The sequence below is a fragment of the Trichogramma pretiosum genome, unplaced genomic scaffold (genome assembly GCF_000599845.2).
Source record: "Trichogramma pretiosum strain Unisexual culture from Peru unplaced genomic scaffold, Tpre_2.0 scaffold19, whole genome shotgun sequence".
In the NCBI taxonomy this organism is placed as follows: Eukaryota; Metazoa; Arthropoda; class Insecta; order Hymenoptera; family Trichogrammatidae; genus Trichogramma; species Trichogramma pretiosum.
Genome location: NW_019641707.1, coordinates 739,902 through 762,117, shown reverse-complemented (window position 1 = coordinate 762,117; position 22,216 = coordinate 739,902). Strand labels below are relative to the sequence as shown.

The window sequence follows — 22,216 nt, the reverse complement described above, 5'->3', positions numbered from 1 at the left end:
GTCGGACCTGACAAGTATATGATTTACAAAAAAAAAAAAAAAAAAAGAAACGCGCAAGTTGCGCGCCTTATAAAAGCGCCTAACAATGCCCCGAGAGTCATCGCTTTAATTCGACAACTTACTGGTCGCGTCAGAATTCATTTGGTGCCTCGCTCTACGCAGCAACAGCAGCCCCTATATATACACACATGTTATACGCCTCTTTACGTGACATCACGAATGTCATCGCACTGCATTATTGTTATTATGACGACGACGTGCAGCAGTTGTTTCCGAGGCTCACAGTAGCATATAACAGAGAGAGACTCTTTGTCGAGCGTGTGCGCGGGAGTTCTGGTAATGAGACGAGAGACTGATTAGCTCGATCGTGTGTCTGTGCTGCTGCTGCTGTATAATGTATGTAGTACAACGAAGACGTCTTCTTCTTCGTCTTCTTCAAACCGATGATGATGACGCGGACGGCAACGAGTATTGTCATTCCTCCGAGTCGTTTAACCGACCGATCTGTCGAGCTTTAGGCTGCTCGTGTACTAAGTTATATATAGATGCGGCGGAATGCTTTCGGTAATAATACAATATTTCGCTCTTTTTTCTTATTTGGAACGTTGAATTGATAAAAATTTACCTCCATCTTAGGACGCTCCAATCGAAAATAAAAGGAATAATTGGACGGCGAGAAGACTGAGAGAAAAATAAACGAAATAAAAATAAAATTGTAACACCGGAAACAGGAGAGGAGAAGAAGTTGAAACAAAAAAAAAAAATAATCCCACTTGTACGTGGCGAGGCATGGACGCATTTACACGCCTGTGCGCGTGGATATTTTATATTTTATAATAATAATGTAGAAACACACAAGGCAGCAGCAGCAGCAAAGTTTTGTAGGCGTCCGAGTTATGTCTCGTTTTATAGAAGGCGAGTGACTACGACTATATAATGTAGCAGCGCGTAGACGATATACATGGCTTTTTTGCCCGCGAGAAAACGACCAAGATTGTCGTCATCGTTATTTTTCATTTTATTTATTCCATATACATATACTTGTAAGTATTATCGTAGACACTTTAGCCGTGGAGTATATTTATAATGAGCATATAACGACGCGCTCGTTGGAAACAACGTATAAGGTTTATTGCAAGCACGCGTGATTATGTATTATATGCTACTCGTGATCTTGGGCGACTTCATCGAGTATATAGGCGCACCTTATAACGAATTGCGCGCGAAACGATTTTCGTACGTTGCTAGAATCAACTATGGTCGAATCGATTACTATACAATGCGTACACACGATCGCGAATTGAATTTTATATATCAAGGGTGTGTGTAAATTAACGAGTGCGCACGAACGCGTCAATCGTATACGGTGCAGCAATATAAACTCGAGTTGCAAAATTGACCAAAAGTGATGTAGAGTCGACACTTGTCTCGTCGTCGTCGTCGACGTCGCGAACGATGTGTATATAAAGTGTCGCGCGCGGAGCAGCAACGGATTATTATAAGTGCGCAATCGTGTATGTTTGTTTTTAACGGGAGACGTATACTTTCGAAAAAGGTTGTACGTCTCGAGTACTGCGCGCCAGCCACACTCGAATCGCAATTAATTTTTTTCTTTTTTCGCGCTGAAAGTGTCCCCCACGCGTATACGCTCGCCTGGATAAACAAAAATCACCGATATATATACAAGTGCAAAAAGCTGCGGCCATATAATAATCTAACGTTAAAGCCGCGCCAGAAAAGTTATTAAAAACCAGTTTTTCGCGAATTGCATAAGCTATTACCGGTCTCTGTCCGCGCGAGGTGTGTTTCATTACAAGAATTTCCATTTCGAACGGACGAATGAATAATCGCGAATCGCTCGTGAATGTGTTTCGCAATTGTTGTTTCACTCTCGATCTTTATACTTCCGACGTGTGTGCGTCCCACGCCGCAAGCACACACACTACACACAACCGCATCTTTATATTTGCATTTTGTAATTATTTTTTTCCGTCGTCTCTTTGCTTCAACTTCTGTCGGAATCGTCGTCGTCTGAGATTTCAACGTTGATTGACGCTCGAGCGGCGCACATGAGCTTTAGTAGTATTACGGTTTATATACGTGTGAGAATGCAGTGCGCGCAAGCACGTGTTGCGCACGAGGCGGTGTGTGCAAACGCGGAAAATCTGCTGCTGCGCTACTATACGCTTTTCCTTTCGTCGCACCCGCGCGGACGCGCGCAAACGTGCATGAAAGAGAGGAGCGTTGAGAGAGAGAGCTTGACGTATTGTGCATATAAGATTACACAACTTTTGGACCATTTTTTTTTGTTCAACTTTTTTATCTTCCGATTAATCCAAAGTTTATAAACGACGCTATGGATCGGATGTGGGTATATTTAATTGCGATTTTTAGAAAGTGAACGCGGGATTTTACTCTCTTCCCCCAGAGTCGTGAAAACGAAAAAAAAGACGCCGATAGTCTCGTAAAACTGCGAAAGTACACGCTTGTACAGATCGTCGTGTGCCGCGCATTGCATACGTGATACGAATGTCGAATTCCCTCAACATCGAGCATTACTTTATTTTTTCGAGTTTTCACTCTTTCTCTCTTTCGAAATCTCAACGAAGCTCGAGATCGAACCCAAACACACCCACGGTATACGCAAGTTCGAGACTCGTCATCGTCGAAACATCGACGATTAGAAATGCGAGGCCTGCGGCGGTACAAGATGCGCCAGCGCGCGCAAGTTTTGCAAATATCTCGCCGGATAGAAAGTTTAGAGTGCACGCGCGGCGTTTAAAATGCGCACCACGCGCGCAAGGCGTCAACGCCGCTGATAAGATAAGCGAGCCGAGCGAGTCTCTCTGGCGCATTGTAATTTGCATGTCCCGCAAAGCTCGGCCGTAAGATCGTTACTTTGATTACGAATCGCGCGTAAATTAAAAGTAAAGCGCGCGCACCGTAAATGGTATCGTAACTTTTCATTAATATCAGGTGTGGGTGCGCGTATAATGTCGCTTTATACTAACAATTATCCGGCTATTAAGACGGTCATCATCGCGTGGAAATCTAATTATCGTCGATGATTCGCTGCTATTATAAATATGTGTGTGTACACCGCTGCAGGGAGGCGCGCAGCAGTAGCAGCTCGCCTATATACACTATATATACTAGGCCGAGAGTGAAAAATGATCGCAGCGGTCAACTTAATTTTCTCATTGCCATATAGAGCGATACGTATATCGCAGTTTATGTACGGCACCCGCGCTTTCGATGTATAGCGTATACGATCGTTTCGGTTGCGTGGATCTTGACGAGGCGCGCCGCGCAACAACGTTTATGATAAATATTAATGTACGTACGCGTATACTTCAAAGTCAATTTGACAGTTCTTCGCGCTATATAGCTCGGTTATGATCTGCTGTACGAACGAGATATGATAAGTGAAATAAAAATTATGATTTTTTTATCCGCGTAGTATATAGTACGATCTATCTCTGTCTCTGACTACTGCTGGTCGGCCGCGAGTGAAACTTGATGACATCGGGGCGCAAGAAAAAAAATGAATCTACATAAAGCGCGGAGACATTTAATTCATTAAGGAGGAGAAGGAAAAAACGAGTCGAGACTCGATCGCGACTCCGAAGAATAATAATATAAACAGGCGTCCGAATCGAAAGTCGAAAAATGCTGCACTTCTTTAAAAGCTCGGCTTCGATTATTTACGATCCCACTGACCCACATCATCATCGTCGTCGTCGTCGTCATCGACGTGGTCGGCGCTCGGTGCCGAGTCATTGAGAAAAGTGTTATACCCGAGTTCATGTGTGTGTGTGTGTGTGTGTGAGAACGATCGTGTTGGGGGATCACACATTATATACATATTCCAAAACGAAAACAAAGAAACTTTGCGCGCGAGCGTGCATCGTTGCACTTTCTCGGCGAGGGTGTATGTGTGTACGTGTGTGTGACTGCATTTACCTACAGCACGTGGTGGATACGTGTAACGTGTACAAGTACCGTTCGAGAACGACGACGACGACGACGATATCGCCTTTTAAGGGGTCACGCGCAAACGCGAATAAAAAGAAAACATCGAGTGTCGGTCGTCGTCGTATTTGGAAATATTATTCATCGGGCGCGAGCAAATACACCACGCACACACAAACACACACACAGACTCGTTCTGCGTGGACACATTTTTTACATCGACACTTTGATAATGAGAATCGCTTCGTGCGCTGCGTGTTCTTTTGCAATTTAACGATCGATGCCTTCAATTGGGACTCTCCGCGAGCGTGTGTGGGTTGTCTCCTTTCTTTTCTCCTTCTTACTGTTTTTTTTAATTGCATTATATTCAGCGCGTTAAGACTTTGTCGTTTCTTTCTTTTTTTTTTGCATTCGACGATGGAATATTTTTCTTACAAAATATCGCGAATGCGACACAATGTTTATTGAAACAAAAAACAGGCCGAGAAATTCCATCACGCATCCATTGTGTATAGGTATATATCAATGCGTCGATATCTAAATATGTCGGTCGCCGCCGCCGCCGCAGCTACCGCAACGAATCGCAAATTCCACCTTTGGAGCTTTGCATCTTACCGCGCGGACGTATTTATTTATTTATAAATACACACGGTATATAGTAGCTCGAGCCATGTGAACGGCTATTTACGTACATAGGTAGTTCGAAGGACGAATTTTCCACGGTGTCGATCATCGGTTGCGTCAGAATGTAGTATATGTGTCTCGAACTCGAGCTGCTATTATAATAGTTACAGCGTTGACTGACATCTTATTATACATAGTTATAATAATGTAATACAAGATTTCGCTCAAAGGACCCACTACGAATGTTATTTCAAAAAACGTATACGCGCTCGAACGTCGAGAGACACTCGACGATGATTTATTTTTGTGCTCTTTTTAATTACGATGAAAAAATAATCAATTGCGCGCTCGCAGGTTCGCACGAGTAGCAGCGACACGTTTTGCATTTATATAAAAAAAAAAAAAAAAACAGCGAGGCAGGTGTGTTTCGTTGCCAATACTTATCCCACGCGTGCGAAAAAAGAGTCAATTGCGCGAATAAACCGCACAGTATATCGACATATTCCAAGAACGAGCGCGGATAATTTCATTCGACGTCTCTCGAACTCGAGCTTTAAACTCTCGCTTAACGACGTGAAAATGAGAGAAAAGAGAGCGAGATAGAGACGCGCGTATAAAAAAAAAATACATAAGTCGATCGGCTTGGTGCAACCGTGTTTTCCATTTTAGTTTCCAGCTCCGCGTGTGTGTATGTGTGCGCATAATATGATTCAATCTCACTCGCACTCAGGCTGTGCGATCGCCTTTATAATAGAGAAGAAAAAAAAGAAGCCGCAGCTAACCGGCCGCGAGAGATCTGACTCATGAGATCTACGCAGCTTTATAATGATAAACACTCGCACACGAGTTGCAGATATATTGGTAATTTACCGCGTGTTACGATTATTATTATCATTATTTCTTCGGTTTTTTTTTTGCTTCTTCCTCCAACCGGTCTGACCTGAACGCAAATTTTTCATAGCGTAGGTGTGTAAAGTACATGTAAGTGTGTGTTGTATACTACTCGCGTTAAAAAGAAAAAAGGTCGAATAACAGTCTCGGCGAAGAGAGGAATTCATTAAGATTTTGGGATACCCGCTCGCGGGGGCATTTAAATGCGCGGAGTACACGTCGATATATATAACGAAAGGCGACCGGAAACGAGAGAGAGATGAGGAAATAAAATTTGCAAAAATACGAGAATTCGCCATTACTCTGTATATATTGTATTACACGACGATCGCGATTAAAAATCTTTATGGTACAGGTCGAATTAAAAATCTCGCGTCCGAAGGAGAAGAAAGTCGATCTCGGCAGGAGCAATAAGTGTACGATAATCGAATGCGAGTGCGTATACGCACGCATTCATACGCTTTGCACGTGTATGTACGGATATATTATTTGTAACCGAAATAAAGAACGACAGCGACAGTATGCGTATAATTTAACGCGAGACACTTGTCGATATCCACGCGCGTGTACTCGTTTAAATGCCAAATTGTCGTCGTCGTCAGCTCTCGGAGTGAAATTTACTGCCGCGAACTTTTTCTGCCGCGCAGCTCGTGCGTCAGGACGACGCTGAAGTTCTCAGGGAGTTTTTTTTTGCCCGTGCACTTTGTATCTTGGAAAGTTTGTATAATACTCGTCGTACGAATCGCGAGCAGCAGGATCGCGAGCTGCAAAAAAGCTCGGGTGTGCGATGAAGAAAGGAAAAATAAATCGTCCTCGACGCGCTTCGGGTAGAAGCTTCGTGTATACATTATTACGTGCTTCAAAGCTGCTGCTGCGCACGGCGAGAATATAATAAGGCGCATAACGTAATCCGCGCGCCGGTATGAATCACGCTCGCAAGAATCTTTGAAATTATACGCTTATAGCTTATAAGCACGTGTGTTCCGTCTGTCTCTGTATCATACAAAACCCTGTATATATGCGCGGCACGAAGCGGAATCAGAGGTTTTGCATCAGATGTCAATCTCTCTAGTAGCGGGTTAATGAAAAGAAAAATACTATTATATATAGATTTATAAACGAGCGGTAAGCGCGCCTCATCTCAAAGCAAAATCAAACTGCATTAAATAATCCTGCCGCTGCTGCCGCTGCGGCGATCAGCCTGAGAAAAAAACGATTTTTATGTCCCATTTCGGACGTATGCACGTTGCGAAAAACTCGTTCGTTTGCCAATCGTCCTACAAATTATAAGAGGACACGGCAGAGAGCGAGGGTGGGAGAGAAAAACGCAGGACCGAACGTTATACTTAAAACCACTTGACCACATTTGGTAGCAAAAAAAAAATAAATAAAAAAAAAAAAAATAAATGAAAGAAGCCACTAATGCGCGGACGACCAACGTAACCGTAACAAACAAACACTCAGCACGCAGCGGCGAACGGTGGCAATTTAACCACGATTGTCACGATCGTCAATTACGTCATTTTTCGGTGTGCTTCGTGTACGAGAGAGAGAGGCTCTCGAGTCTCTTCTTCTTTTTTTTTTAATTGCGATCGCAAGTTTATAACGCGTGCATGTGGGTGGAGGTAGAGAAGGTAAAAATTGCGTTAGGTCCGTCGAGACGTCGTCGTTGATGATGATGAATTTAAAAAAGGCGCAGAAGGAAAAACGATTGCGCTGTCAGTCCTCATTGTTATTCTATAAGTGACAACTATGCGTGCGCGTGCGTATTTATAATATATAAATGCAACGACGAAGAATGAAAGCATAATTTATAAATTAGCTATTGTGTAGGCATCAGCTTATAATGCATATAAAATAAAATAAAATAGCGTTCGATGATCCTCGAAGCGCAATCGGCTTCATTAATAAATGACAAGAAACATCGACCTTTTTAAGATAGAGAGAGCGAGAAAATCAACAGAACTTGCAACTACATGCAAGTTTTCACATTGATGCTCCGCAGAGCCCCACAAGTCTCGAGAAAAAAACAATGGGCTGCTGTTTTCGGTCTACTACACTACTACATATATACACTACTACTATACTACACTCGAATGCGCGTCTATCTCTGCTCTCGCTGCTTCTCTTCCTTTCTTTGTGTTTCGTATCTAGTGCGAATTCGGTGCCGAGGGATGGCATAATACCGCGCGCGGAAGATGTGTTACATATATATAATCTGGTATAAGGCAGTCGAGCACGTCGCGCTTATACCGCTACCAGTGCGCAGCATCGTGTTGTGTTACGTATTAGAAACACGCGCTCCTGGATATTACGGAATCGCCGCCGCCGGTTGTCCGGTCTTTTCTCGATACTATACGTGCTATACAGGACGGCGTTAATAACACCCGACTCGCACGACTGTTTTACAGGATGATGATCTATATCTTTTATCGTTGAAAAAATTTTTTTTTTACCAATCACGACTCGACGATTCGACTCGACTCGTGCTAGAGAGAAGAAGAATCGTCGAAAGGAGCGTGATACGCGATAGATGAAAATGTGCGTAGAGGAGGCCAAGCTCGAATCAAGCTCGATTTAAATGCCGTAAATCAATTAGACTCGTGCGAGAGACAGAGCAGAAGAAGAAGAAGAGCCTCCGCGAGACAAAGACGGCTCGCTCGCGCGCAGTTATTTGCCAGAGTTACACATTATAACTCGCGCATTGTTCCAAAGTCGACGACGCTTTATATATTATATACATGTATAGGATATATAAAAGTCGACGACAGCCTCGAGTAAAATATTTCAGATTAATTTTTCAAATGCAGCAATGAACGCGCCTACGAATAAATCACGATTTATATTACTATAAATACTACAGCTGCAGGATATTCTCCTCCCTCGCGTGTGGCAGGTATATCCTAGCCTATACATACGTTTAATCGAGCGGTGTATAAACACACACGCACGCAATGCGTGGCAGGCACTAATTAATCGTTGGTAATGTAAGGTAGAGGCGCGGCGGTTCCAGTGTGCCAAGGCCGAGAGAGCGCGAGAGCGGTAGCAACCCGCGCGACGATTGCGTTTACACGAGTATTTATACGTGGACGTTTATTTGCAATTTGTGTCCATACGTGTGGGTGGTCTTGTCGAATTTTATCATTTTTCGTCGTAAATCGTTATTACACGTAATTCACTTCCGCGCAGCGTAAAACTTCGCCGCGGGAAAAAAGAATTGAGACAAATTGAGATTTGTATCGAAGCTACTGCTGTGTAGCGCGCTGGTACATGATGCACGCCTCGAGAAGTTCCTCTCTCTCATACTCGAGTGATGTCACTTTTACTGAGGCAAATAGGCGTGTATACGCATAAGACGCGAGTGACATCATTTTCTAATGAGAAAATAAAATTAACTTCTCTGCCGCTGCTTCGTCGTCGTCGTGGCTACACAATATATATTCTTCTGGAAAGATGCGCCATCGTGCCTCATCGTGTATTTTTATGTATTTAAACATTACTCGAGCTCCTTGCCACTGTGTAGAACGTGTTATTATCGTTTTTTAGCAATATAATTCAACGTCTTATTCTTCTTTTTTTCGTTTGTCGCAGAAATCGCAAAAGTCAGAGCGAGTCTGTTCCAAATCAGCGGCGTGAAGAAGGAGCCACTCGCACTCCCCGAAGCAGAGGGCGAGGTCACGACGCTCACAGAAAAAGTATACGTACCCGTCAAAGAACATCCAGACGTAAGTGTTTACCTTTAATTACTCTTATTATGTTTTAATGGATAAATACGTACGTGAATAAATGAGTAAAGCAAAAAAAGCTCCGAGCTTTTCTCAATCATATACATACGTATTATATACGTATAGAGCTTGCACGCGGGCGCCCGTTGAAAATAAACTTGCTGATCATCGAGTGCTCTGCTGCAAGCTCTCTGCAATTTGACTGCGGGGTGTGCTGATGCTGCTGCTGTACATTTTATATTTATGCGCGCAACGTGGAACGGATATAATATAACAGCAGAAATAATACCATAAAGCAAGTCAATCACGATGCTGATGATGATTTTTAAGTGTGTAGGAGAGCAACGACCCGCGGGGAATATTTTTAAATCTGCACGTTTGCGATCGAAATATATATACGAATAATCGTGTACCAAACGTCGTGTAGTGCAGCTTGCAGCGATCATTCGTCGGTGGCGCATTATGTAGGATAGAAGCAGTTGGCTTGCGACGTTGTCGACGGAATATAAAATTTGATTTGAATAAATGACAACTCGATCCTGCGACTTTTCAATTCTATTATTAAAAGCTGCACTATACTTTCTCAAATATTCTCTCCTTCTTTTTCATACACGACACGGTAGAAACACTTTGCCCTGCACATGCCTCGATACAGCCCTATATAGCATAGCGGCAATCGCGCGAAAGAGAGAGAGAAGAAAACGCGCCTATATAGGTATTAAAACACGCGAGAAGGAGAGTCAGCTGTTTATTTCTGTCTCGTTACCGGAATAGAATTCGGCTCATATACAAACGCCGAGCAGAGTAGCCGAGCTGCTTGCAGCAGCAGCAACAGCGCCGTTATATTATATCGTATTATACGCGTGGACTTTGCGCTCTCGTTCTTCGCAGCGCTGCATATCTGGTGCCGAGTTAGAATAAGAGAGATTTTAGCGCTCGATCTTTTCTCTCTCTCGCTTTAGTGGTAGCATATAATACGTTATATTCTTCTTCTGCTTCTTCTTCCTATGGCGTTTTGCTACGGGGTTCTCCTCTATTTATATCAAAGAATCGTACGCTTTAATGCGTATTAATAAAATACACGCTCGCTTACGTAAATGCGCCCGTTTAATTTTTCCCTGGAATCTCCGATCGGCCTCGGAAAGCTCGATCGTATTTTAAAAGTTAGTTGAAAAACACGCCTTTTTTCATCGCCGTTGTTTGATGTTGCCGACCTCTTCGTTACGTATTAATTATGAATTTTCCGGGCAAATATATCGGCGCGTGTACACACCTCTCTCGACCGTACTTGCATACGCGATATATAGATTCTCATCTTCTTTGAGCGCATACATACACATCGAGGAAAAAGCTCTCTCAGCTGCGAGCGGCATTTCTCCGTATTACTTTTATAAGAGGGCTATATATGCATTTATATGCGTGTATGCCACGAAGCGCAGTTTATAAGGTATACAGAGAGAAAGAGCGAGAGACTCTTTTGTGCAAGCACCGCTGCATAACGAATCGCGCGTGAGCGGCGCCGCGACCAGCAGCAGTACATAGCATATACGATGCACACAGATACACACTTTGTACCTTTTCTTTATGGCATTTTTTCTCACGCGTTTAACCGCGTTCGTTCCGTTTTTTTTTTATTCTCCCTATGGCCAACCCCACCAGTGCAGAAGCAGCTCCCGCTTCTCTCGCGGTATATACTAAGTTGCAATTATTTATAATATACGTAGAGTCTCCGTCTCTCTTATACTTCTGTCAGTGACTGGTATACGTGCGATATAGCGCGCGCATCTCTCGAGGCTACGCCGTGGTTTTCATGTCATGCACGAAAATAATAAGATAAAAAATACACACACACATACAGACACACACACACAAGGCAAATTAGCGACCTTCCGTATAGGCATTACACATACATAACGTATTCCTAACGCGCGATAAAGGAAATCACGATTTTTCGTGACCAACTGCGCCGTAATAATAATAATAATACGTGCTCGCGCAGGGGGACAGCTCTCGCGTTCCTTGCAATAAACAAACGACGAGATGCCGAATCGTCGATTGCCGCGCTCCGAATAGCGCCAACGATGCCAATGTGATTTGTCCGCAAGTATACGCGGACCGCTGCAAACAGCTCGGTTCGTTGACATTATTCGATCGCGAAAACTGCTGCTGCACGTACACACGAGGAATTTGCGAGCGACTGAGCTAAGCTTATTATACGGTATATAATACTTTTGTCGTTGGCATTCGTTCAGCTGCGCCCGCCGCGAAATCGATACGTTGCACTTTAGAGAGAGAGAGAGAGAAGATTGATTCACGCGGCCGATGAAAATGTTTCGCCGCGCTCGACTTGCATTTGGCACTCTCGATGACAAAAATTCGAGAAAGCCGCGTGTGTGTGTTCTATAAGGCATACCCGTCGTCGAATCTTTTATTTCCTTTCTCTCTATTCGAGTCGCGAGGAGCTAGATGCTCCCACAGCATAGATCTGTATACATACCTTCGCGGTGTAATGTGTGTGTATGCATCGCGCGCAGACTATAGCATGTGCATATAATATACATACGTATATTATATATTATATATGCACGTTGGAGAAAGCGTGAGAGTAAGAAACGAGACTCCTATTCTAGTTTTCCAATATTACAGCGACGACGATTTTTGCTTGGCTTTGTACCGCTGCTGCTGCTCTCTAATGTCTCGTGCACACGCGTTTTGTATGCTTAAAGTTCGCGCTCATTATGACGCGAATATTCGTATGCGTGTACGATGGGATTTGAGATGCGGAGGTGGATTTTGAGTTATGATCGATGCACGACGCGCGTCGTTTCTATAGATTTCGTTGAGGCTTTTCAATCTTATGCGACATCGAGTTTTGAGCTAAAATACAAGCCAGTTAAAATATGATAATTATATTATCCTGCACGTAGGCTTACAAAGCTGTTTGCTGCTGTTGTGCCTTCGATATGAATTTCCTCGTGTATCGAGACAATATAATTACAGTTGTACCGATAGATGGCGCCGAGTATAGAATCTCAAATCCCAATGCAATGTTCGCCGACCAATAGCTGAAATTGAAATATGAAGCTGCAATTGAGACACTTCACTAAAGTTGATGTCGATACATCTTCGCTCGATTCGTACATGTTCGTGCGATTTCGTAGAAAAAGCCGAAAACCGTCCAGTCGTGTGTCTTTGCATTGAGAGCATCGCCAGAAAAGGCATCAATCCGAGCTTTGCGGTTGCTCGTGACAGCTTTTCTCCTCGTGTAAAACATAGTAAAGCAAAAATCATCAGCATACATATAAAACTAGCCAATGAACGCGTCAGAAAAAAAAATACACGATTCGAAAAATATCATCAATTATATTGCTACCTTATAACCGCGAACAAAACACGTTGTGCATATACGTACATGGTAGAACATGCCGTTCTGATTCATTCAATTACGTATGTATCTATCGAATTCGCCTACTACCTATGCCGCACCGCCCGCGGTCGACTCAATAATATGCGCGATATCGTAGACACGTATTCCTACATGGCTTTTACACCGAGTAGAGAGAGACACATGCGCGCACGTATAATGCTCGCGGTTATTTATTGGAAAAATAAAAAAAAAATTAGAAGAAAAAAAAATAAAACCTTGCGCTACTTACTTCCTAATGATCGACAGCAGCAGCGGATAGTAATTCAAATGAATGTTTACAATATCTATATACACGTGTAATATTAAGAAGGCGCAGAGAGAGCCTCGCCTTATAGAGGATTCGAGTTATATATTGCCTTACGGCCGATCGACTAGTCGGTAATATATACACGACACTCGCGCGCGCGGGTGCAGTGCAATGCAATATATATATAGGATGTAGAGGCCAGTACTACACTGCAGTTTCCGCATCTCATATGTACTATAAACAATCCACGTAGACGCGCCTCGATTCGTTGCAATGTATACCGACGCATACACGTATACGTACACGTACACAGACATCCGCAAAACATCTTTGTCGTCGTTATTATCATAATTGGCAAGGGCGCGGCGGCGATACATATAGGAGGACTATACATACGTAAGACTGACCCGCGGCAGGCAATAGGCCGGAGAGCCTCGCCTTCGAGGAGTTTTAACTTCTCTCTCTCTCTCCTTCTTAGATGTGTGTCTTGGCACGGTAGTAGCTTCAGTCGTTACTTTGTTTAATGCGTTTCTTTCCTCTTTTTTTTCCTCTCTCTCTAATTGAAAAATCCCAAAGTTGCATCCGAGGTATATACGTAGTACGCTGCAGTAGAAAACCGCGCAGCGAAACAATACACAATCGCCATTGTAACCTGTCTATATAGCAGTCTCTATATGTACAACAAATTGATGAATGTGTACGTATATGTATTTGTACACACGAGTGCGATAACTTCTCCACGCGGCTTTCTCACTCGCTGGCTTTTAATCCCCCGCTTTCCAATTCAACTTGCTGCTTATCGGGCCGGCGGTATCTCGGTTCGGTAATTCGTTCATTGAGACTTTTATCGGGTGTACGTCTAAATTTGCTCGAGATACGAGTGTGGCGTCGTTGTTGCCTGCTACCTGTGTTTTTTTTTCTCGTTGTTGTTGTGTATTATTGTATAGTTATTATCCGATCGATACGATCTCGATTCTTCAGCTTTTTTTTTTTTACTTGTTCACGGTGTACTCTCGATGTTTACACGATATCTATAGCAACGATAATTCGATCAATATAATAATGCGTACTGTTTTTTCTTTGCTTTATTGTAGTTCAATTTCGTGGGAAGGATTCTGGGACCACGCGGTATGACGGCCAAACAGCTGGAACAGGAGACTGGATGCAAAATCATGGTGCGAGGCAAGGGTTCAATGAGGGATAAAAAGAAGGTAAGGATCGTTATATGTTTCACAATTTTTATTGTTAAATACATATACGCCATAAGCGCAGCCCATTGATCTTTGAGAATAAAATTGAAAATTAAAAATTAAAATTCCGCGCTAAATTTGGACCCCCCGATGCGTAATATAGGGCGCACCACCACGTATGTATTACTGTTTATTTTCGTACAATTCACGCATTACTTACGTAATCGTATATACACATATTAACACACTTATTCTCCCTTTGCCCTTCCTCCTCGTAACGAGTAGATTTTATATTAATTAAGTCGTGTGTGTATACATACGAAGAAGCCGCACGCGCGCGAGATAAATCGCCGCGTTCGTTTAATAAGCCTCGACGCGTTTAATAAATTAAATGTCCCGCGCGCGTATTATGTAATTTGGAAGACGCGGCGCGCACGTGTTTTTGGCTGGAATGCGATTTGATACGCGAGCGAGTTTGAAATAATTTCGGCGAATGCGAAATAACATATTTATCGCGACCTGGTGTAACGTGCGTGCATATAGAAAAAAAAATAAAATAAAAGAAAGAAGCTGCGACACGATTAGGAAGTAATTATTGAGAAATTAGGCTGCGCTGCGCGAAAGCGCACGACGTTGGTGGCGGTGACGACTGTTTTGAACGCTGGCCAGATTCTATTTTGCTCGAGTCTCTTCTTACTTTTCATTTTTATCGTCAATTTTTTGTTTGTTCGAACAACGAAATTCATCATGTATACGCACGCCTCGTTACACCGACACCGAAAATTTGCGAGTGTGTTATGCAGTAGCGCGCCGAGTATATACTGCAAGTATTGCCATTGTTTAGCTCGCGCCAGGCCCTATAGTGTACCGCTGCCGAACTGCCCGTGAAATTAGACGAGTGCATAGACTTCCTTTTTGCAGGCTGCATATATATACAGCCCACGATCTTGTTTTTTGCGTTTTTCTTTATCGTCCAAAGTGGCGTCAGCAGTAGCAGTAGCAGTAGCAGCTAGTAGAAAACTCTCGAGGTTAGAAATTATATTACACGAGAAAGAGAGAACGTCGTGATATTTTCACCGCAGAAGTTGCGAAAACTACGTTGTTTTTCTCGGCTGCAGCACGACTCGCGCGTTAAATAGATATGTATAGGTATGCGTGTGACCGCATAAGCCAACAGTAGACGTTGCTGCTGATGCTGCTGCTGCTTGTCTCTTTTTTAGATGTCTTATTTATTTATGGAATCGTTGCGTGAAAATGCATAGCGGCAAAGTTTTAGTCTGCGAAGTTCTAAATAGACAAATTATCAAATTCGAGAAAAAAAGGCACGAATACCGGGAGAGGATAATCAGGCATCGGTTCTCACACACATACGATCGTGCAAACGTTATAATAGACGGGTACGCGCGAGTACAACAAAAATGCTCGACGTATACACAACGAGAGCTTTGCTGTATTATAATAGGTAAATAAAAAAATATGTATATAATGTAAGGCGATATATATACAGGCGGCGTGGTGCAGTTCAGCAGTTTTTCTCTTTTATAAACACGACACATACGCACACACAAGCCGGAGTTCCGCATGAGGGAGTCCTGCAGCAGTAGTGGTAATAGTAGTTCGTAGTCAAGAGCCAAAGAGAGAGAGAGAAGCCCGCATTATCGCGGTACAATATCGTGGGTGCACTTAACGCGCTTTTTTTTGTCGCGACCGAGAGAGAAGTACGTGTATAACTATAATGTGTGCGAGCCCTGCTGCTGTCTATTTGATTTTGATCGAATGTTGAGCCACTACTGTTGCTGCTGCTGGTCTATCGAAATTAATAGCTATTATAGGACTCTTGCGAGTTATAATACACAAGTCAAACCGATACTCTCTTCTTTCCCCCGTCACACCCCGCCCTTATCTTTCTCGTCGTCGTCGTCCAACACCATAAGTTTTTTTTTTCGAAGAAACTCGCTGGAAAATATAAAACTGTTTTTTTGTCTCTTTCTTGTAATATTTTTCAAGCTGCACACAACTTATATTATCGGGGCGCATTCTCGAAAGCATCGTAAAGCGTAAGTATTTTTGCTGTGTGAGCTGTGCTGCTGCCGTTCGTTCTTTCCTTCTCCTTCTCTCTCTCTCTTTCTTATACTTTCTTGTAATTCGCGCCGAGGTATTTTCAGATATTAAAACTTTAGCACTTCTTTCGGTGCGAATGCCTCGGTGCAAAACCTTATATATTATATTGTACACTCCTTCTATCTGTGTTTTTTTTACTTTACTTCGAATGTAGAAATATTTATTGCAGCACGTTTATTAGTTGTATTATTATTATTTTATCTTATTACATAGTCAGCACTTCCCAATATATATCGCATCCGTAATATATGTCTATAAATGTACTTCCTCGTTTATGCTCGAACTTAAAAATTAACGCAATATATTTTTTGTTGTCCGTTTTGCAGGAGGAACAAAACAGAGGCAAGCCAAACTGGGAGCATCTGACGGACGAGCTCCACGTGCTGCTCACGGTCGAGGACACGGAGAATCGCGCCACCCTCAAACTGGCCCGCGCCGTCGAGGAAGTCAAGAAGCTTCTGATACCCGTTGTGAGAAAGTTCCAATTATACTTGTAACCCGTCTAACGCACACCTCTAAAAGCTTGCAAGCAAAGCTCTGCCCTTTAAATATTACTTTAAAAACGCAACTGACAAATTTACGCGCGCGCCTGCTGCAGCGATTCATCATAATCTCGCATGTCGCTGCTCGTTTCTCTCTCTCTTTCTTTTATTATACACCATGACCCGGTACGTACGGAGGAATCGGGTCAGCGAATCGTTTGCAAGCTCGGGTATTTTCGCGCGAGTTTTGCTTACCTGTGCCGCTGCCACCGCTGTTACGTATTATGAGTCGTGATGTGGCATAATATATGTATACGTATACGACCACCCGCGCCCGACTGATCTCGTTTTTCCTCTCGATCTCTTTCGGGAAAAACAGCTCTCGAGGCGAGAGATGACTGCTATATATCCCTCCACCGCTGCCGCGAGGGGGAAATCGAGGACGCGTGAAAATGCCCGAGTTTATTAACGCGCGCCGTTTATATTAATAGCCGATTTTAATTGCCCGAAATTTTTCAAAAACGAGACGAAAAACAACGACTGTACGCGCTTGTTTTCTCGGAAGTGAGATTCGTTCGATAATAATTGCGCGTATTGTGTACTTGTAGAGGACGTTTCAATTAACGCTTGCGAGCTTTGCGTGTAGTGACTAACAAGCTCATTTCCCACCTACGGAAGCTTTTTTTGGCCAAATCACGTAGCTTTTTCGCTCGTCATACTTATACGCGGCATTTTTGTCATTGCCCGTCGATTGTGTTACAGCAAGCCGATGGCGAGGACGAGCTCAAGAAACGACAGCTCATGGAGCTTGCCATCATCAACGGCACCTACAGAGACTCGAATACCAAAGTCGCCACTGCATCGGGTGAGTGTTTCATCGTGACAAAATAATTCAGCTATATCGAAAGAACCGTCCAAAAGCAATTGATTCGTTCGTTCGATCGCAGCTTTCGACATCGCAGCCTGCGACGAGGAGTGGAGGCGCGTGGCCGCCGCAGCCGCCGAGACGCAGCGCCTTCTCCCGGGTCTGGCCAACCAGATGAGGCAGCCCAACGCCCCTCTCGGCGCGCCGCTCATCCTGTCGCCGAGGATATCCGTGCCGACGACCGCAGCCTCGCTGCTCAACGGCTCGGCTCAGGCCCAGGCGTCGATCCTCTCCGCCGGCGATCCGCACGGCATCCTGTACGCGCCCTACGCCGACTACGCCAATTACGCGGCGCTCACCAGCACGCCCACCCTACTGACGGAGTACGCCACGGCCGATCACTCTGGTGGGTTGTTCGCTCGCTGACGCTGAGCAGCAAGTAGTAGAACGTCATCGCCGTCGCCCCGTGTTGTGTGTGTGTTGTTACTCCTCACGTGCGCAACATAGCTCGTGCGCGTCGTCGTTGCGTTTTTGTATCTGCTTGCGACAAGTTCACACTCATTATTTGATTTTTTTCTTTCTTCTTCTTCTTCTTTCGATGATCGACACCTTCGTTGATCGTTATATTATTATTATTATTATATACAAAGTTACTTTGTAGTAGAGTTTTAGGGAAACCGTATCGACCCACGCACGATCGACAATTTTAGTCTTAAGGTATCATACCGACGCGTCTCTCGGAATGAAAAAAAAGAAAGAAGTTGACTAATTACGTATATAGATGTTTACGTACGTCGTTTATATGTAGAGTAATTACATAGTTCTTAAAAGATTGGCATTAGGGAGAGATACGTATTAAGATTATATGTATATTCGTTGGTCAACTTTTTTTAGGGTTGTGCAATTTTCTTTCGAAGCATTTGACGAGAGAGAGAAAGAGTAGTTTTTCTTAGACGAAGAAGATCTCTCGAATCAACCTCTCGAAAGCTTCAGAGAGAGAGATAGTTTATATATTTACGAATTACGACGATACTTATGGCTCTCTATCGGTAATTTTCTAGATAGATAGTTGAAAAAAAACAGCAATATTAGATAAGCATCGACGAAAGAGATTTAGAAACGAGAGGAAAAAAAAGGAGGCACTGCAAATCAATATATAAATGTATATTCGAGTGGAAACCGCTGCATTTTATTTTTTTAAGAAAACAATTTTTTTACAAAACTCACGACTGATTTTTACAGAAACAAAAAGCGAGACTCTCATAACACTTCACGACTATTTTCGTCAAACAAAAAATTCTATATCGATTTGTAATGTGTCGATTCTTTTTTTTTTTTTTTTTAAGCGCGTATATAATACGTCCAATCCAAGCGTTCGTAACTCGCAGAGAGAACGTTAATTTTCGTACGGAGTTTATTAATAATGAAAATGAAAGAACTTTTATGAATCATTATCTCGAGAAATATTTTTAAAAAGCGAGTGACCGAGGCGTGAGATTTTTTTTTCGAAAAAAAAAATCCGCGCGTTCAAGTGTTATTATAATAATGATCACGATAAAGAAAACGAAGAGAAAAAAACGGAAATATCCATAAATTTAGGATTTATAAAAAAAAACAGAATAGTAATAATAATCATAAATAGCTAGTGGGCGTTGTCGTTCGAAAGCGCGCAATCGTTGTACAGCTCTGAATCAGTCAATTACTAGTCGCTCTCTGATGTTCGTCATTTTTGCGCGCGCGCGCACACGATATTATATACAATTAAGTATAAGTGCAATAAACTCCGAGGCATTCTCGTATCGGATGAAAGCAGGAAAAAGATGAACGAAAATAATAAATAATTATAATGATATTTATAATAGTAAGAGCAAAGATACTCGTATAAGAATATCAGATCGAACAAAAAAAAATGCAATACACTTTTAGAAGAAAAAAAAGAGAACGATTCAGTATTTCATCGTGGAAATTGAAGAAGAGATTTTATATTATATATTTATATCCGTTCTTGAATATAAGATACCGCATTGTACGCGAGTGTACGTTCACTATATGCTAGTCGAAACAATCCGTCTGAACGATCGTCGGGGGAGTCGAGGTTTCTTGAAAAAAAATTTTTTTTTTGGTAAATTAACGCGTGAAATGCTCTTGAAGCAAATAAACACATACTTATTTATATTTTTATCAACGCAATATATCAAAAAAAAAAAAAAAAAAAAAAAAAAAAAAAAAAAAAGAAAACGACAAAAAAGTTAAAAGTGGAAAAAAGTGAAGAAGCCAAATTCGTATAAATCAAAAAGACAGCTAAAAGCGTTTAGATATATAACGTGTGTACACGACCAGAGAGAGAAAGAGAGAGATCGAGCCATACACACATACGCAGTTGCACGCAGGCCAGGGCTTTTAAATTTAGAATTGCGAACGCGCCCGCGCACCGCCTCATGCCGGTTTCGGGATATATAACACACGCACACGAACGAGAAGCCGCGTATATAGAAGAGACTTTGTATCTCTCTCCAAGGAAAGAAGGGATACACGCGTTGCAGCGGAATCACCCGATGCTGCTCTCGCACATCGTCAATTTTTTTTTCTTTTTTTTTTCGAACGACTATTTTTACTTACACTCGCGCGATACATATACACGTATATATATGATATACTCGAAAATCCCGTCGTACGTGTCACACATACACACACGAAGAAAGAGCCAAATGGGAACGAAGTAAACATTTTCTCCGTCGATCTGGTCTGCGTACATTTTTCTCTCTGTCTCTCGCTTTCGTTGTTTTTTTCTTCAAATGAAATTTATTTTTTTATACTCGATTATTTTTCGATCGATAATTTGCGACAGGAGCGGGCAGCACGGTGTTACGCGTGTAAGTCGCGTGTATATTTTTTATTCGAGAAAATTTCTTGACGAAATAAGAAATTCGCTCGATGCGTGCGTGTGCGCGCGTGTGTGTGTGTTGTACCCCCTTTAGAAGACGGAAATAACCGGAGCATTGAGTCAACAGTATTTCACGCGCTCATCTAAACATCGCATATACATATAAAATACTAGTGCCGGCGGTATACATGGCCAAACGAACAAAAGTCAAATATTTAAAACGTAAAACGCCGAATATGCGCACGCGTCTATAATTAATATTTAGGACGAAAAATAGGAGCTCAAATTTTCGTCTCTCGATGATTTGATATCGTAACGAAGTGCCGTATCTTAGATTATCTATAAAATCAAATCTATAAGATCTGAGACGGTGGGCATAATGTTAGATCGAATATTTTATAATTAATTAGCCTAGACATTTTCGAGACTTTTGTCTCGTTTCGAATCTTAATGTCGATCGCGGCCTCGAACAACGCCGTCGTTTCTTTTTACTTTTTTTTTTCTTTAATTTTATTTTTGCTAGCGAGCGACCGGAGTTTCATCGTATATAGATATATATATATAAACGTTATTTTTATTTTTCTATTTAAATGATGCATCCGTGACGCATATTTTTACAATTTTCTTTCTCCATCGCGCGTCGGAAGTGAAGGTTGTAGACTTATACATATTCAAATTATTTTACCTTATACGTTATAATCCATATCTATATTGCTCGTTCATATTTTTTTTTGCGTTTACTTAATTTTAATGTTTTATCGTCGTTATTGTTTTCTTTTTCGACTTAGAGTATTTAGGCAAACGAAAAAATCTGCTGAATTTATATAACTGTTAACTTTATTAGATTTTATTGAGTAATCGTCATTAACGATCTATCGAATTAACGATTAACACAGTACTGCTGCGAACAAAGCAAGTATTACACTAGAATCACCAGACAATTTAAAATAAAAAAGTCGAATCCCTAGGGCTGAAATTGATACATTGGGTTAATTTACATCGAAATAACAATACGTAATATCACGCGACTAAAAAAAAATGAACCGACGAGTATTTAACACTAACTTCATGTAACGTTCATCGGTCAGCCTGTTTTGTTTTTCCTATACGAATAATGAACTGTTTAAAACTTACGAGACTTAATTTTCGCCAAGTTTAATTGAATTTTCTCGCGTTACGAAGAAAAAATTAGTCTAACCATTTTTATATTATTATTTATTATCGATATATTAACGTCCGTTTATCCTGCACGATTCCACTATTAATCAATTTTTTGTTTTGTATCGATACAAAACCGTGTACTTTCGATTTTTGGCTCGACAAAGCTAATCTTAATCATCATTTTTTTTTCTCTCTCGCTCTGATTAATAATTAATAAAAATATCGTAAGTTGCATTGGTTGTGATAGTACATTGTATTTTGTACGCGTTCGAACGCGTCGTTTATGGAATCTCAAGGATGACGGTGCTCTACACGTTATTTACGTTTTTTACAAAATTATCCGGTGTCTATTTACGTAGAATTTTGCATTACAAACGTAAAATATATATTTTATTTTTTTACATTTACAACGATTCTAAAAAAGCATCTCGCGCACTTTAACGCGCGCGCGCCTACGTCACGGCGCGCGCAACAACGAACAAAAAAAAAAGAAAGAAAGGAAACACAGAAGTATTAAAGTATTGTTATTGTTTTGTTAATGTTGTTGTTTTGTATACAATATTATATTCTTTACTCGACTCGAGTGTGACTGCGGTTTAGTCGCGATGAAAACTTGCACGCGCGTAT

General features: G+C 41.9%; 1 protein-coding gene across 3 annotated transcripts in view; it reads left to right on the top strand.

Moving 5' to 3' along the window:
- LOC106659879 (protein held out wings) overlaps nucleotides 1-22,216 on the top strand; it is a 50,434-nt gene that overhangs the window by 21,819 nt on the left and 6,399 nt on the right. For 2 of the 3 annotated variants that reach the window (XM_014382615.2, XM_023463085.1), the window contains exons 2-6: nucleotides 9,079-9,212; nucleotides 13,981-14,097; nucleotides 16,524-16,664; nucleotides 17,442-17,544; nucleotides 17,627-17,950. In XM_014382615.2, coding sequence (XP_014238101.1) covers nucleotides 9,079-9,212; nucleotides 13,981-14,097; nucleotides 16,524-16,664; nucleotides 17,442-17,544; nucleotides 17,627-17,950 — 819 coding nt within the window. Of the gene's footprint in view, nucleotides 1-9,078; nucleotides 9,213-13,980; nucleotides 14,098-16,523; nucleotides 16,665-17,441; nucleotides 17,545-17,626; nucleotides 19,076-22,216 lie in introns of those variants that run through there. The other variant, XM_014382617.2, reaches the window with a different exon arrangement.